This window comes from Hypomesus nipponensis, chromosome 9 (assembly GCF_054491055.1).
Source record: "Hypomesus nipponensis isolate SF chromosome 9, ASM5449105v1, whole genome shotgun sequence".
NCBI classification, from domain to species: Eukaryota; Metazoa; Chordata; class Actinopteri; order Osmeriformes; family Osmeridae; genus Hypomesus; species Hypomesus nipponensis.
Genome location: NC_140369.1, coordinates 9,551,635 through 9,564,485, shown reverse-complemented (window position 1 = coordinate 9,564,485; position 12,851 = coordinate 9,551,635). Strand labels below are relative to the sequence as shown.

At 43.0% G+C, this 12,851-nt stretch overlaps 1 protein-coding gene and 1 long non-coding RNA gene across 4 annotated transcripts; one reads left to right on the top strand and one right to left on the bottom strand.

Moving 5' to 3' along the window:
- Window positions 1-481: 481 nt before the first annotated feature.
- Window positions 482-11,589, bottom strand: LOC146272758 (transmembrane protein 198-like). Of its 3 annotated transcripts, XM_084705019.1 has the most exons (7): window positions 11,487-11,589; window positions 11,119-11,140; window positions 10,068-10,200; window positions 3,045-3,344; window positions 1,934-2,509; window positions 1,524-1,672; window positions 482-1,407 (listed from the first exon to the last, which is right to left on the bottom strand). In XM_084705019.1, exons 4-7 carry the CDS (start codon window positions 3,208-3,210, stop codon window positions 1,258-1,260), a joined length of 1,041 nt encoding a protein of 346 aa, XP_084561145.1. In that variant the 5' UTR covers window positions 3,211-3,344; window positions 10,068-10,200; window positions 11,119-11,140; window positions 11,487-11,589; the 3' UTR covers window positions 482-1,257. The 3 variants fall into 3 exon arrangements, with proteins under 3 accessions (XP_084561145.1, XP_084561146.1, XP_084561144.1); XM_084705020.1 differs by lacking the exon at window positions 10,068-10,200 and having other exon boundaries at window positions 11,487-11,583; XM_084705018.1 differs by lacking the exon at window positions 10,068-10,200 and having other exon boundaries at window positions 11,119-11,570.
- Window positions 11,590-11,661: 72 nt separating this feature from the next.
- LOC146272757 (uncharacterized) lies at window positions 11,662-12,609 on the top strand. The gene is made up of 3 exons (XR_014766557.1): window positions 11,662-11,726; window positions 12,053-12,201; window positions 12,460-12,609. It is a non-coding gene; the product is annotated as an uncharacterized LOC146272757 (long non-coding RNA).
- The last annotated feature ends 242 nt before the right edge of the window (window positions 12,610-12,851 follow it).

Genomic DNA, 12,851 nt, shown 5'->3' with positions numbered 1-12,851 from the left:
AAATCAAGATTCACACAGAAATTATTTGTTAAGTTTGGTATAGAAACACTTAAATTACCTGCACAGATCCCTGATCAAAACACCATTAATGTATACCATTGGGATACATTCTATCACTATCTTCAGGCCAGGTCTAATCATCCTTAATGTGCCCAACATCCCTAAAGCCATTGTGGCTGAATGGAAGAAATTACTTCATCAATGTTAAAACATCTATCGGAAAGCCTTACCAGAAAAGTGAAGGCAGTTATGAAAACAAAAGTGGAAACCAACTCCATATTAATGCCCATGATTTTGGAATGAGAGGTTCATCAAGCAGGTGTCTGTATACTCAGCTGTGTCACATACTATAGGTCATATACTGTGTGTTCATAATAAAAAGGCACAGCCAACACAGATAATTGTTTCAACACATATACCATGACTTATCAAACACACACAGACACAGCAACTCGAGCAACAAAGAGCAGAGAAATGTATGCACGGTTGTCCTTTCCTTAGTTTAATCCCACTTCACTCACTGGGGGAGCTTCAACTGTTGTGCAGGACAGGCGTCAACAACTGTTGACAGAATGCATACGCCACAAGGTCATTCAATTCTTTGATGCACAGATTACTCAGATTGCAATCATTGATTTCCTGTGAGAGGGTAGCTCTATTGCTTTTGATGGCCATATCCATTCCCATTTTTTGACTACATTATTCAATGATTATGGAACAAGAGAAAGCTGATCGTCTCAAAAACAATAGCTTATTCTCTTTTAATGCTGCTTCTGACTTGCGTGCAAGAAAACAAAACAGGCTGTTTGAATTCCCCCCTCCTGATCTCTGGCAGAACTGACCTTTAAACTTTTCACATGGAGCTGCCACCGGCCAGGGCAGACACAAAACAAGGAGAGGCCAGTCTATTGACAAAGTGGTTACAGCACACATCAAACAGGAGGAGACCTTTCACCAACACCACCTCTGAAGGAACAGCACACAGGAAGGAAGATCTAGATGCACTTCAGTCTGCACTCCTCCAAGCATCCAGCATGACAGATAAGATACACTGGAGGTAAACTGCATTGATGTTAAGGCTGACCAAATACTGTAAAAGGCTCTTCTTCAGCTCGGTAGAGGGTTTTGGACTTTAGTGAATCTGACATTGTCTAATATGGATGGTCACTGGAAGTGCAGAGACCTCTGCAATAATGTCTAGAGATTCAACAGATCAAAGTTGGTGGGGGAGAGAAAAGGGTTCTGTCTCAGCTTCCTTCAGACCCTTATCACAGGAGTTGTAGCAGTGAGGGGCACTGTGGAGCCTGTCTCATAGTCAAAATCAATCATGGTGTGGTTTGCTGTTCCCATGCTGCTGAGGGAAGTGCCTGTCCCCATCTGTCGATCCCTGAGACTCTGCAGGTAGCTCTGAGAGAAGGGGGGGGGGGGCATCATTAAAAAACATTACATTTACAAGTTTGAAAGTTACATAAGAGACAGAAATAAGTATAAGAGTGGTAATTTAGCCAGGGTGTGAAACTGACAGGTGCAAGTAGGTCTCCAGCGTAGCGTTTCACTGGAGTGGGCTTGCGGCGATATGTGCCCTCTTGACCCCCACCCTGCTGACGCTTCTTGGCATCCTTCTGCCTGATTCGCATTAACTGGACTCTTTTTTGCCTCCTGCTAATGATGACTTGAAAATGGAAAGGGAGAGGGAGGTAGAAAAGGAATCATTATAGTCCTTAACTTCCATCAATCCACAGTCACAAACAATAAAAAAATAAGATGACTGAGAAATGACAGCTTATATTCAAAACATTGCTAAGTATACCGTCCTCTCACACACCCCATAGCCCACCTTATTTACACAGTGCAGTGACACAGTGCAGTGACTGTCCCCTCAGAAAGAGGATCAATACAGTAAATCTACACCTTTAATTTATACCGTTCATACCTTCAGTGTGTGAGAAGCCCTCCGCCGTCAGCTTCCACTGCACCAGAACTCCCATGAAGCTGAGCGCCGGCCAAATGCCCAAGATGACCCAGCTGTACCAGCATAGAGGCGGAGCAGGTGCCAAGCGCAGACATTCATAGACATGTGTAGCTAGAGCTAGCATTTCCACAAAGTAGTCAGCACACACTGTCATGATGGCCGCCCCAAACACAGACGTAGAGAGCACGGTGAAAAGCCTCTGCCACTGTAATGTCAGCACAGCGAACAGCATGCCCGTTCCCAGCAGTGTGCCCAGGGGCACCCACACTGAGGTGGGGGTGTAGAATTGGTGGGCCACCAGCAAGGCAGCAAGGGCCAGTAAGAGGCCCAGCAGCAGGCCGGTCATGAACAGGCCCACACTCCTCACTAGCATGGTGACCAGGCCGCACAGCAGGCCGATGCCCAGGCCGATGCCTGCGCTCGCTTCCACACTCAGCTGGGTGTCCAGCACCCGCTCCTTGTGGCACAGCAGGAAGATGATGACGGAGCCGAACATCAGGCCTGACAGGAACATTACAGCCTTGAAACAGCGGTACCCTGGGAAATGGTGAGGAGAGGAGCAAAACCAAGAGGAGGGAAAAGAACAGAGGGGGAGAAGATGGAAGAGGGTGGTGACTATAGTGAAACTGGTAAGAAAATAGGCTGTGTAATCCTCCCCTGGGTAATACTTTTGATCGGGGTGTGAGTGATGTCTAAGTGTGAGTGATGTCTGAGTGTGATCACTGTGTGCAACTCTATAACATTAGGGTAATACCTCCATTATATTAATGTCCAAATGTTTTTCATTTAACTAATTAGTTGCATAATAAAACTTTTAATGGAGAAATTACATCATGAAACCCTCTCAGGGCCTAACTGACAACTAGCCGACCTAAACAGACAGAATCAAAAGCCCCTAGACATAAGCACATTATGTTTGAATATACCAATGATATGTTTGGACATTTTGTCACACCTGAACAGACACATGGTGCACATGTGTGCATGATCTAGCTGCATTTTGTTTTCCTTTTGCGGCTGGTTGCTGACATCAAGGTCTTTTGGGATATGGCTGGTGACCTGGCGCCCTTACCGAAGAAACAGTAGATGATACCAAACAGGCAGCACATGGAGCAGATGACAGCAGGGATGACTTCATACTTCCTCTCAATCTCCAGGCTGCAGGCGTCCACTTCACCCATGCCTGCTTCTGACCCTGCTCCGGCCCCATTAGGGCCCAGCCCAGATGGGTCTGCCATTGTGGGCTTGTGTCAAACCACAAGGGGGAGAGGGTGGAGAAGGAGGTGGACCAGGAAAGATATGATGAATCTGAAGTTTACGACCAGACTCCAAATGACAACTGTGTTATCTGTAGTCCATCTGAGAATTGTGCCTGTAAGGTGACAGAGAAAGAACTGGTTAAATCATCTCAGTTCATCAAAGTGCTATAGGAAGTGAATAACAAATGCTATAAGAATAAAATTCTAAATCACTTGAGTAATTATACACTCCCCCACAATACACAGACTCCTCAAAGAAGTGTTCAAGGGAAGTTTAAATCTGACGGCCAAGTGTGACTTCTCTGCAGACAATACTTGAAAAGACAGATACACAGAGTTTCTGTGATTACCATCAGATTCAAATACGTAGACAATGAGTGTACATGGCTGTAAATACAAGTGGCATGTCAGCACTGAGTTTAAGCAGAAGTGGTGTGACTGAGAATTACATAATGAGGCCAACTATGCAATGTTAATATTTGAGCAGACATGCTGTTACTGACAAGAGTGTTGTTGCCGCAGACTTTGTCCTCTTCCCTGCTCTGTCAGGGAGAGAGAGAGAGAGAGAGAGAGAGAGAGAGAGAGAGAGAGAGAGAGAGAGGGTGGGCTCAGGGTGGGCTGCTCTTTCTGGAGCTGCTGGCAGGCTTCTTTTATGATCTCACCACAGTTCTGATCCGATTACAGCTAACTCACGTTTACAGCTCAGGAGAAAAACAGTCAGCAGCCGCCCTCTTTCCTTGTCTCTTTTCCGTCCCTCTCTCCCGTCTCCCTCTTGCCTTGTCTCTTTTCCCTCCCTCTCTCCCGTCTCCCTCTTTCTCTGCATCTACCATTCCACAGCCTCTATCCCCTACTTTTCTTCACAATACCAAACTTTCTGTCCCACCCTTTTTTTGTTGTCTGGTCGTCATTTAAGCGGTCTCTCTCCACCCCATCCCTCTTTCGCAGACACAGGCTATACATTATGACCTGCCCATGACTTGACATGGAAAGAATGAGGGCCGCTTGGAAAGCGACTCACTTAAGGCAAGGCTAGAGCTTTCTCACTGCTGTGTTCAGACCTTTAGTGTCTGCCTCTGTCTCCTCTGGAAAGTCATATCTATAATGTTTAATTTGCAGCAACAATTTTGACTTAACTAGGAGTGTTAAGAACCAACTACCACTCATGTGTTTCTTTTTGCAAGGTGCAATATACTTAAACATAATTTCTTACAGTTTCCCCAAAATAGTTCTCAAAACACAGACACGAATAGAAAAAAACTTTGGTAACAAAAAAGAAATCTGATCCACAGTTTTGACCGGATATATAAGTAATTTTCAATTCAATATCAGTTTCCCATTCAAGTTCATGTACTCAGAACCTCAAGCAGCACCCACACAAACACCCCAGTACTCCCACGTCTGTGTGTCTGTCTCTCTTTGTCCCTCTGTGAGTCACAATAGTGGCCAGTGTGAGAGGCCTGGAGTCTGTGCCTCTCTGGGAGAATGGAACCATTATGGGGCAGCACAAAGGCTCTGAGACCCAAACCATGACCTCTACTGGCACCCACAGCAAAGCATGCTGGGAGAAATAGATGCACCACACAAAACTGGGGAAAACCAAGGAGGTGTGGGTGGTCAAAATGGTAGTAATCCTTCCTACTTTACTGGATTCAGAGTATCACAAGATGGATGACACTGCTTTGCTGTGGGTCTCCTTTTTTCAGGTCAACAACTCCCTGCATAGTTAATTTGGGTGTGTTCAATTAAGGGAGGGGGTATGAGCTGTCAAGGATTCCAAGAGTGCTCTGGTATGAAGGCAAGGGGCAGCTGAGTACTCAGGAACTCAGCTTCTTGCCCAGCTGTCTGAAGGGGCTGTTTGGCACAGGAGGTGTCTCTCCCTATCTTGGCATCATGGCCAATCGACTGCACCAAACTCCCCCTTACAGCTGTAGCCATGATAAATCCCATCCTCAATGCTATACTGCCTTCTCACAGACTAGCGAGAGACTGAGAAAGCCTGCAGATGTTTAAGAGGAAGATGTTCCACCATCTTAAGGATACCATAAGAAAATAGGCATTATTTAACATATAAAACATATAAAATGACAATAGATACTTTAATCTGTTACCATAGAGCAGTTTTCTAATTACATCACAATACTTAGTTCGTCACAGCTAATTTCCATATTAGTTTCCTTACTCATAGGCGGGAAACTTCAACCCCTTCCAACCTTTGACCCCACTTTTCCCTTTCTCACTCATGGACAGGAAGCATAGACTCTGAACAGGAAATGCAGTAAAGTGTGCTGTTTGGAGGTGAGCCCTGCTTTCGGGGCAGGAAGCAGAACAGGAAGTGCATGTGGATTTGGATAGTCAACATGAGGATAGCTATCAGACGTTTGAATCAAGAAACATAATCAACTGACGCATGGAAGAAAGATCAGCTGTAAAGGACCATTTTAAGAGAAATGTTGTATTTCGTGCCAAAAATATTTAGTGAGCATCATTTAGAAATACTGTAGTTGAGATAATGTTATTTCCACACTGTGCAAGGGTAGCTGAGATTTTGTTACTTTGCACTGTAACTGGTTACTCCAGACTGCCCCTAGACTCTGACCACCCTGTTACTTTGCACTGTAACTGGTTACTCCAGACGGCCCATAGACTCTGACCACCCTGTTACTTTGCACTGTAACTGGTTACTCCAGACTGCCCCTAGACTCTGACCACCCTGTTACTTTGCACTGTAACTGGTTACTCCAGACGGCCCATAGACTCTGACCACCCTGTTACTTTGCACTGTAACTGGTTACTCCAGACGGCCCATAGACTCTGACCACCCTGTTACTTTGCACTGTAACTGGTTACTCCAGACGGCCCATAGACTCTGACCACCCTGTTACTTTGCACTGTAACTGGTTACTCCAGACTGCCCCTAGACTCTGACCACCCTGTTACTTTGCACTGTAACTGGTTACTTCAGACTGCCCCTAGACTCTGACCACCCTGTTACTTTGCACTGTAACTGGTTACTCCAGACTGCCCCTAGACTCTGACCACCCTGTTACTTTGCACTGTAACTGGTTACTCCAGACTGCCCCTAGACTCTGACCACCCTGTTACTTTGCACTGTAACTGGTTACTCCAGACTGCCCCTAGACTCTGACCACCCTGTTACTTTGCACTGTAACTGGTTACTTCAGACTGCCCCTAGACTCTGACCACCCTGTTACTTTGCACTGTAACTGGTTACTCCAGACTGCCCCTAGACTCTGACCACCCTGTTACTTTGCACTGTAACTGGTTACTCCAGACTGCCCCTAGACTCTGACCACCCTGTTACTTTGCACTGTAACTGGTTACTCCAGACTGCCCCTAGACTCTGACCACCCTGTTAGAGCTGCATGTCTGATCCTTGATGTTCAGCTGTACTTTCTATTTGTTCTATTTGTATAAATGAATTAAATTAAAATGTCATGGAACAAATACAATGACGATACTGCTCAAAAAGACACACCAATGTGACACACAATGACAAGCATTATAATTTTTCAGTAAGTTGTGATATATTGTAAAAACAATTAGAATTAAAAAATAAGAAAGAAAACATTTTATAATGGCCACCGTGTTTTAGGTTCAGTATCACCCCCTTAGCATAAAAAGATCTGACAGGTTGACAGTTAAGTGAGGACCCACCACACTGTTCTCCCTTTCATTCATATCTAAGACAGTATATTGACAAGGTTCCAATTGACCATGAACATATCATGGTTGAGTCATTACATCAATCTTGTTTGAAATATTTATGAAAAGTACAGCATATTATAGTGCCGATAACACATCTAAGAGATCGTCTCATCCTGGAAAAGCCTGATAATGGTCTGACTAAAGATAAAATATGTGTAAAACTAATCTTTTACTGGCAAAAAAAGTGTCCAATTCCACTCAAACAACACTTTGTTCCACAGAGTGAATGAGGCAAAAGGGAGACCTGCAGTTATTTGGCGAGCCCAGTTGTGCCCTCCTCCCTCCCTCCTCTAAAGGCCTTCAGCCTTCATTCAGCTGGGCTTGGAAGAGCAGAGAGCTCTCCCACAGAAAGTCCTGGCTGTTTTACCCTGGACTCCAAATGCTGAGAGAGTGCGAGAGAGACACCCAGAGAGAGGAAGAGACACACAGAGAGGGGGAAAGGGACACAAAGAGAGAGGGAAAGAGAGAGCTAAAAGAGTAATTATAAACACTTCTGAGTGATAATAATAGGGGAGAATGTATAAAAGGTGAGGGGCTGCAATTCAGGTGGAGGGCTTTACACTGGCACTTAGAACAGACAGACTATGTAGGCTACTTATTAACCATACGACACATTCTTGCTTTTTGTGAAAATGTTGTTACTATCCACTGGATCTTGTGGATACTAACAACATCCTTGGCAGGATGCAAATTATGTCAAGTTGTCTATTTAACGTAATGCTCTTTCTTTCACCATCTAAACTGTGAAACAATCTACAGGGAGGTACAAGAAAGATTCTCTATGATCCCACCCACCCCAAGCCATCAACCAACTATAAAACATTTCTCTCTCACAAGAGGATGACCAGTGAAAAGCAGCTTAGAGGAAAATACTTACACTACTTATTTACTTACAATATAGAAAAACACAGCCAGGCAGACTGTACAACCCTTAAAAGTTTGAATATTTTTATCAATAGTTCCTATCCCCCAAAAGATCATCCACTCCACGCCTGCCTTTGAGAGGAGCCCAAAACAATAGAAGCCTTTCAACTGAGATTGTTGAGCTGCTTACAAAAAGCCAGAGAAAAAAACGACAGTAAGTGAAAGAACAGACACAATGAGAGGCTTTTCAAGAAGCAGTCACATGTGTATGACACACACACATGTAATTACAGTATATATAGGGCACATATAGTACTTAAAAAAACATCTCAATCCATGCACATCTTTCCATATTTATAAACATGCGGAGGCCCTTTTATGATTTAAAATCTTTATGATAATGGTGGGTTTCAATGTAGAAAGGTTGAAATAATACGAAGTGACTGTTATAGATGTAGTTACAATGTATAGACAGAACTGTATTAAGACGTGAGAGGTAGTTTGGGCCGTTGTAAAATACAACTATTAGCTGAAGAAAGTACCTACTTGTCATAAACTGAGGAACCAGTAGAACTGATTAGTGAGTGAAGCTAAGGGCAAAGGCTGCTACAATTAGAAAATCATGACAGTAACTTGATACCTTATCATACTGAGTACAAACTATTAAAGTTGATCTGCAGGGTATAGAACACGTTTACAATATCATGCTGTATGTTAAATGATAGCATAAACTTAGGTATCCAACATTTTCTAGATGTAGGCTAGACATGTTTGGATGTCTGCTGAAAAACAACAACATGAAAAATATCCCATTAAAGAGACTGTGTACTGTGTCTGAAAAGTAATCTGGGAGAACATTTACAGAAGTGAATACACTAGTTATACTGTAGTTTGGGGTGATGGTAGAGGGGGGAGTCATGTGACCCCCCACAGTGTGTGTCTGTATATTTGGTACTTCCAGGTCAGGTCTGTCATTTGAAAAAACCCAGAGTAGCTATTTAGCCCAAGGTCTGTCTGTGTGTCTGGTGCCAGTGTATAATTCAAACTCAATTCAAAAGGGCTCTCCCCATCCTAAAATATTCCATGGGTTCTTGGCTCATCAGGCCATCCTCTTAGACTAAATAACAACATTACTCATACTTTCAGTATACTATCTAGTCTATAAATGGTTGTACATCCCTGGAACCTCAAACCCACAGCAGCAGCTCTTTTCTTTTTACTTTCTCTACTTACTTTGCCTACAATAAGGCAACAAGGCTCCCTGCAACCCAAATCCAGATTTGTCAACCATCCTAGACTTGACAAGACTCTCGTCAATCTACCTAGCCACAAAAAGCATCCATAACAGCCAACAAGGCTGAAGACAAAGGCTATTTACAGGACGTCTTTGGTGGATCATTTGTGGGAGATCCTTGTGTGGTCAGTGTATAAATACATTGCTCTGCACTGCCAATACAGTAAGCAGAACATTACAGCCCATGAAAATACGGTGCTTCAACAAAGCCAAAGTTTACAAAGCTCCTGAAAGCTTGAGACAAGCACCACTGAGGGCCTATGAACTATTCAAGGAATAGTAACCTTGTAAAAAAGGCCTAATAAAGGACACTATAAAGTGTGAAAGTAGTCAATGGTTTATCCTTTTATCTCACACTACACATCTCATACAGTCTTTTAATTATTCATGACAGCAGCTTTTACTCATTCCGTACTCATGTGTTCCCACTCTGAGGAAAGTCCATAAGAAAACTGAATAAGCTAGGAATCAAGGTTAATCCCAGTCAGCCCTAAGAAACTCTGTAAGAACTGAAGGAGGCATGGATGTGTGGCCAGATATAACTGGAATGCTAATCTGGGTTTCAAAGGTTGAAGACTGAATAAAGTAATTGCACTGTGGCAGGATATTGCTGTATTATGTATGCCCTTGCTTTAAAACAGAGGTAGCCTTATTCTTTTCAGATCTTGTCTTGAAGGGTTAGCTACCTAAAGGTTTGGAACATAGAGACCACCACCAAATGACCCTAGCAAGATTCAGTTTGCTGTGGTGAGACAGTTGTTACAGGCCCAGCAACAGCAGTTCTCTGTGTCTTAACTACACTCCCACCCCCCCTACAAATTAAGAGATGCTAAACTACACTTAGACATTTCAACTTGAAAGATACAGGACACATCAGCTTCAAGCAGGGTGACTATAGGCAATGTTAGGACATTGATTCAGGGTGAGAAAGCGATTTATCAAGCCAGAGTACCGGGTAAGTTAGATGACCAAGGGAGACAAGTAGGCTGCCTCAGTTCAACTTGAAAAGTGACAGTTAAAAAAAGGCCCCATCTCTTCGTTTTCCCAGGGTGGTTGAGGCAAAGCCATCTGGACCAAACAGCTTTCTGTTGGGAGGAGGGGGGCAAAATGTTAAGAGGGTGAAACTAGAGACTGTGACTCCACTGCCACAGAGAGGGATGTAGGTTATCATTACACCCCTCCATAAGGAAGACACACCCCCACCACGAAAACACTTGGCCACAACGCTAAGCCTCCTTTATGTTCAGTTTGAGACTATGGAGAGGGAAAGATCACAGAAAAAGTAGTGAGAAGAGATATATGGCAATAACAGTTTGTGATTAAACACACACTCTTTTCCTTAAAGATGTAGTAGCATGTAGCATGTAAGATCGGCCACAATAAATGCCAGGTTAAAGATAAACCATTCAATTTCAGGCTATTTTTCTTGGAAATTAAAGCACTAGTTGCCAACAATATTTAAAGTGTGAATGTTCATGACACTTCATTTCATTAAAAGAAAAGGATGTATAGATGTAATGACTATATGTACAGTTAGGTGACATAACTGTGTGTTACTGATGCTGGATTGCCAGTTATGTCAGAGGAATAAGCACAACAAGCATTTTTTTTTTTTTTGGGGGGGGGGGGGGGGGGTCAACGTGAGGCGACGATGACTGTGTTAAACAGGTTTTGATTTTTAAATTGCAAGCAAATAATCAAAATCCCCATTTATCAAAATGAATAGCCTGATTTGGAATGATGGCAAACAGATTCCCCGGTGGAGTAGATGTAATGGAATATTTTTAGACTGAAGGAATCGCTCCTTATCACACCTTTAGGTGCAGAACCGAACTCTACATCTATGAGGCCCCAATTGTCTACAATGTAACAGTCTAAAAACGTACACATTTGTATGTGGTTGTATTCAGCCCTTAGATCTAAAAGTAAGCAGCGGCGACTCAATGTATGATATTACTGGGCATTAAACCATGACAATTAAGACTCTAAACTAGTCTACTTACCGATTGTCTTTGGCTGTGTAGTCTAAATCCGTGATCCCAAATCGGGCATAAAAATACAGTGAGAAAAAAAAAGAGAGAGCAATGGGAGAACCGGTTTTAGACGTAAGGCAAAATCTTATTGACCATATCGGCTAAATGTTTGTTTTTCTGTCAAAAGTCGGATTAGGAATACAAAAATATTAAGTGATCAAATGCTAACTCAACCAACAGCCTCAACCGACAGCCTGTATTGAATTTGGAAATCTATCGGTTGTCAGTGTTTATTCATGAGAACCTCGGCATTTTGTCAGTTGGTGAGCTAGTCACGACTGGAAAAAGTTACCGCGACCAAATGGCTCACTCTTTTACCCCTCTTCCTTCACACCTACCCTCCGTCTCTGCTACGTATCCTAGCTTAGATACTGGAGGGGTTTCTGTCGAGTTAAAAAATTCTGAACAGAAAAGTTTCTGTGAGCAACTGCAATCCCCCCCCCCCTTCCCCTCTTTCTCTACCCCTCCAACGTCCCCGCCAACAGCTGAAAAGGCTTGAAATCATCAGCCAACAGACCATCTGTTATTGCCGGTTGCATTCAAATTTGGGATGGAAAGGGAAGGGGAGGTACAGTCGGGTAAGGCAAACCCTGGAGACAGCACAATACAATTACTAAAGTAGGCCTATATTTGAATTTGTTGACTAAATGCGATGGATGGGACGAACACAAGGAAGTTATAAAACCGCAAAATAAGTTCAGTAAGACTGCTCATAGTCACTGTCAATGAAAAAAAAATACATTATTTTATCTGATAATAAGCTTGCATTGTGATTGAATAATTTATCCAAAATTAAGTTGACTCCATTGCTGTAGTTGAGCATGCAAAAAGCAGCCTGGATGCATGTATGTATGTATAACCACCACATCCATGTTCAACTAATTCATCATTTATATCTTTGCAGCTTTGTCACTGTCAGCCATAACAGGCAGCATGGCCAGACATGGTCTACAATGACCTGAGGGTTGAGGAGAAAGGCCGTGGTCTTTACACATGGCACACATATGGGTGAACAATAAAAAAGAGGAATTGAAGTGTGTCATGTTTTACGAGGTATTATTTTTAATTAAGGTGCAAAGCTTTGAACAGTCTCATAAAACTTATTTTTATACTGAGGTGGAAACTAGGAGGAAAAAACGTCACTAAACAAATGTATGAACAAAAAACAAATCACAGCACCACCAAACATCCTCCTATGCATCCTATGGAGTCATTTTTGCCATGACCTGAACTTCTCCATTGAGTTTCTTGCAGTTATCACTTGTGTAAAGAATCAGCGGGACACACACAGAATTATTTTTGTGTTTATAGGGGCACAGGACACTCTTGTGTCTCTCCCTTTCCCATCCCGGCTGGGCCTGTGGGATAGGGGGCTGACCGGATGCTGGTGACAGGAAGTGGCTAACGCAGTCCAGATGTGGGGAATAAGGAGACCACCCCCACCACAGCTGGAAGAGGTGGGCGACCACTAGCTTTGATTGTGAGACATTGTTGTCTAAACCCACCCTCGTTTCACATTTTGGAATAATCAGATAAGTGTCAAAATAAAATCACATATGGTTGCAAAATAGAACAATTCAGCTTTTTTTCCTTTAATAGTAAAATATGGCATACCAAAAGTCAAATCTTCTGACCAATTTGTGTGTAACAAATAATTGTGAATTCATAGATGACATAGAAAATTACTTTCGTCTCAAGAACTT

Excerpts from the sequence above, each read along its gene's own strand:
- LOC146272758 (XM_084705019.1), bottom strand. The coding sequence starts at position 3,210 with ATGGCAGACCCATCTGGGCTGGGCCCTAATGGGGCCGGAGCAGGGTCA. Across the intron at positions 1,673-1,933 it reads GGGCTTCTCACACACTGAAG|TCATCATTAGCAGGAGGCAA; the intron begins GTATGAACGGTA and ends TCCATTTTCAAG. Across the intron at positions 1,408-1,523 it reads CTGGAGACCTACTTGCACCT|AGCTACCTGCAGAGTCTCAG; the intron begins GTCAGTTTCACA and ends CCCTTCTCTCAG.